This window comes from Strix uralensis, chromosome 1 (assembly GCF_047716275.1).
Source record: "Strix uralensis isolate ZFMK-TIS-50842 chromosome 1, bStrUra1, whole genome shotgun sequence".
Taxonomy (NCBI): Eukaryota; Metazoa; Chordata; class Aves; order Strigiformes; family Strigidae; genus Strix; species Strix uralensis.
In genome coordinates, this window is record NC_133972.1 from 149023661 (window position 1) to 149028169 (window position 4509).

The 4509-nt window shown below is 41.5% G+C and overlaps 1 protein-coding gene across 1 annotated transcript in view; it reads left to right on the plus strand.

Annotated features, from left to right (window-relative positions):
* LOC141950200 (neural-cadherin-like) overlaps positions 1-3616 on the plus strand; it is a 59713-nt gene extending 56097 nt beyond the window's left edge. Inside the window, exons 32-33 of the mRNA XM_074884723.1 lie at positions 113-267; positions 696-3616. Coding sequence (XP_074740824.1) covers positions 113-267; positions 696-1097 — 557 coding nt within the window. The 3' untranslated portion in view covers positions 1098-3616. The remainder of the gene's footprint in view (positions 1-112; positions 268-695) is intronic.
* The last annotated feature ends 893 nt before the right edge of the window (positions 3617-4509 follow it).

Below are 4509 nucleotides of genomic sequence, written 5' to 3' on the forward strand. Positions count from 1 at the left end.
TTGTCAAATTAAGAGTTGATTTAATATCTCAGGAGTCATATAACTACTTGTTTATTATGCATCATACTTTGTCATATGTCATATAATAAATATGTGTCTTTATTTCTTCCAGCACTCTTGGTCTCCTACACAGTGTGGAGTCAATGGGGAAGTTCAGGGTTTCGGAAAGGAGGAATTTATCACATTCCTGAAGAGCGTGAAAGCTGGGAGGATATTAGAGAAAATGTCTTCAATTACAATGAAGAAGGAGGTGGAGAACGTGACCAGGTATGACGCAGCTTCAATCCAGTCTTTGCAAATCTAACCTCTCCTCACCTTCCTTTCCCAGACCTTTTATTTAACTTACTGTCCATATCCAATTGGCTTTTTTTATTTTTTTTTTAACCTGAAGTACTCTTGAGTGGGAGGCTTCTATTTCAACCCAATCTGTGCCTATCACAATGCTGGTCATATGTGGCCACCTTTGAGGAGGCTGCTCTGGACACAGCATTCTTGATTTAGCTGAACACTATCATTACGCAAAGTGATTTGGTATCATCTGAACTTACCTCTCTGAACTAGGCCCTCTCTTTTCTTCAGCTTGTAGAAAACTCAGAGAATCCAGTTTTGTGTTGCTTTGAGTTTTAAAACATTTTTTGGAACTTATTTCCTTTTGTGTTGTTTCTCTCTGATATTTGCATTCTTTTTTTTTCCAGATTGCTTACAATATAGATGAACTGAAGAAACCTCTCCATACCATTCCCCACTTCTCCTTGAGGGCAGCTGCTCCACACTCCAGGACACCCACTGGCCCAAAAAGAGACTCAGTCCCAAAACATGCACATCCAAACCAATCAACATCAGCTGTTAACAGCATCCCAGACTTCAAGGAATATGTTTCTCAAATCATCTGGGATGCAGACAACGATCTACAGAATCTTCCATCTGACAGTATTCATTTTTACTGCTTAGAGGGGCAATGCTCTCTAGCAGGGAGCCTTAGTTCCTTAGACTCCATTAGTGGTGATGAAGATTTAAATTATGATTGCCTCCAAGAGTGGGGGTCAAAGTTTGACAAACTTAAAGAACTCTATAAGGTCTCAAATGAACATTTGTAACCAGAGTTAAAGGAACTTGCCGCACTGTCATGATGTATGGACACTACTTCTAAAAATGCCCTTTTTTATATATGAGGTACATCAAGTAACTTAATTGATGCAAGTGTTTAATTACACTAGTACAATATACTCACTTTTCCCAGGAGTGATAATCTGAATGGTCTTTTTATATGCACTGTACAAACAGTTATTGAATGGTAGAAGTGCAAAGACTTTTAAAGCATGAATTTTCTTGAAAACTTTGGAATGTAGGGTTTGTATAGAATAGCATCATGATATCCCTTTTTATTTGTGTAGACCACAGTGACTTACTAGAATTATCCTGGATGCAAGAACTTGAATTATTTTCTCCCTAGTATTAATAGGAATCCTATCAGGTGAGTAACAATGGGTAGGGGGCTTTTTTTTTTTTAATTGCATTCATTTTAGACTGTGAAATAATTTTTAGAAATGTTACATATAAACCATTTTAAACTTCTGGTTTTCTTGTCAGCTTTTGTCTTATCCTAAACTGTAATCTCCCTTGACATCACACACACCCCCTCACTCAGTATTACAGGCTGCTCAACTGTGTGAGACTTTTTCTGTCTGACCCTTTTTCTAATTACCTGTAAAGAGGGGAAAAGAGTGGAAAGATCCTAGCTGTGAATAGCACTTTGCTGGTGTGACAATTTGTAAGACCTGAGAAAAGTTTCCATTCAGTAAGCTTTTATTTCCAACTTTGCTTTTCACATGGAACCCTTCTTCAAAGTCTGCAGCTGGAAAACAAGAGCTGATAGCAGGTGTGAAGAAAAACTAGAAGGGCATCCAGGCAACAGTTGGAACTGAACTCTTTCAGTCAGGACAGGCATTGTAAAAATTTGAATCCTCAAAACAGAAAGCATGGGAAACCTACTCTGTTCCCCTTTTCCTACTTCCACTCCCCGAAAAAGGACTGTGGTTTGAGCATGGAAAGGGAGTCAGAAGCTTCTGAAATCTAACATTGACTTGAACACTCAACTCTATGACCATGGGTAAATCACCTTGTTCTTTCCCTTTCTCTCTTACCTCTCTGAAACAGGGGCAGCTCCCAATGCATGGGGTGATGTGTGAATGTTAATAGGTGCTTACAGAGTGCTTGAAAGCTCTGTGAAGTGCTAAGGTTTTTAAAATTGTTTTCTACTCAGTTTTTTTTAATTACCAGTACAACATGATACTTGTTTGTTTTTTACTGAAGTCTTGACACTTCCTTTGATTTATAAATATAGTTTTAAAATTAGATCTTTCATCACTGTTCATCATTTTACTTGACATAAAAAATGCAAATGTAAATTAGTTTTGTGCCTGGAGGGAAGATTTTGATACTATTAGAACAAGTATAATTTACACTGAGAACTGATTGAACAAAAATACCATGTGAACTCAATAAAACAATCTGCATTCATTCCATAAAATTATTTATATCGATCATACTACAATAACAATATTTGTTAAACTGATTTGAAGCAAAGAGTCAGTATGAGCCACTCCTTCATGCCGAAGTCTCACATGACTGGGCATTGATTGTTCTTACGAATTCATAAAAAGTAAATATTGAAGCTATATTAACATATAGCCACATGTTGCTTAATGTAAATGTTTCCTCTTTTCTAAAGATGTACGGTGTGGTAAGAAACTACAAAATCTCTTAAATCTGGGGATATTGCATATGTTGCTGCTGCAAATGAAAACTGCTGAACCCCAGAACTTCAGTAAGGCAACCATTCCAAATCTTGAACTCTTAGAACATTTTTGTGAAGTGCATATACATTTTTATTGCTCTTTATTAAGTTACTGTTTCTGAACTTGTTATCAAATAAAGTTTAGCATAATTATTGGTAAACTATCTCTTCCAGAAGAGACTAATTTGAACAATGTGCTGCAAATAATGCTAACAGGCTAACTGTGATCTCCCAGAGGATTATTTTGTAATTCATATTCTGAAACTGAACATTTTACATATGGATGCATTAAACAATAACTCAGGAAAGCTAAAGCAGTAGTTAATTTTTTCCCCTCAAATAACTGAGGACACAAAGTAACATACATGACAGAGGATAACAAATTACATTGTAGTCATGACATGTAATGGACTTCTGTCCTCATGGAAGACAAGAAAGAGGAAAGTTATTCTACCTCCTTGGGTCACTTACAGCAAAATGCAGAATATTTATGGGTGGCAGGCCACTGTCTAGCTACGTAGTTAGATGGACTGAGACTGAGAAAGGGCCACACCGGGCACTGGTTTGATGCAGTAACCCCTGTTTTGCTTGCTGCAGAAGTTGTGGCTTTTGAGTAGATGAGTAGCAGTCCTATAGTAAAGGAAAAACAGCCTAGTTGCTTACAGCAATGACTGGAGCAAAAGAGATTTGTATTGTATATCTACATAGAAAACTTGCTGTGCAGTCTTTGTGAACTCTTTTCTTGGTAAAATAGTTGAGAAATTCAGCTAAATGACTGAAATAGAAGCTGCTGCTAGTCATCCTGCTTGCTGCCCAGACATTGACATCCTGGGTACAGGGACATCTGAAAAGCTTGAGAAACAGCTCCTGGCTAGTTGTACCTTAGAAAGTAGCATAGAGAGACCTGGACTATGTAAATGTGGACATCTTGATAACTGTGGAAGTTACTGCTGAAAGGAAGTAGCTACTTCTGCCACTTGATTTGAATCCGTCCTTCTTCATGGATCAAGGTCTTAATTTCTTGGTGTGCACAGGCAGGAGGAGGGTGGATTAGCCATTTTACTCTAGGCTGAGCTGCGAGAGTCTGCTCAGACCACTGGAAGGGCCCAGCTCTGAGCACCCCCTTCTTGCTCTCTTCTCTAGATAACTGCTAGTCACCACAAATTAAAAAATGTGTTTAGTATTAATTAAGCAGCAGCAGGTGAAGGCGAGGGGGGGAAAGGTAAGGCAAGGGAAGATTTACAAGGCTGTGGCCGTGAGGGTGGGTGGCAAGAGCCACCTCTTCTGGTGGGGCTGGGCCTCAGGGCTCATCCCATCCTCTCACAGGGGATGCTACAATGGGGAGACGGCCACGGCGGACAGCCGGTGGAGGGAAGGCTGCGGTGGTGCTGGGACGTGACAGAAGAGCCAGCGCCACGGTGGAGGTGACGCCAGCCCACGCTCACACCGATTTCAGGAGGGGACTAGTCTGTTCTTCCACCAGGTTCCCTCCTGGGGGTGTGGGCAGCGCCAAGCCGCGACCCCCCCACCTCGAGCGCCGAGGTGACGGGACCGAGCCCCTGACGCCTCCGCGTCCCCGCAGCCGCCATCTTCCCCCCCCCAGCGGGGTGCGCGGGGCTCCACCACAGGCCCGCCCCCGCGCAGCCCTATCGGCTGGGCGTGCCGTTCTGGGGGCGGGGCTGCGCGTAGCTCCGTCTGCGCGAGGTGGGCGG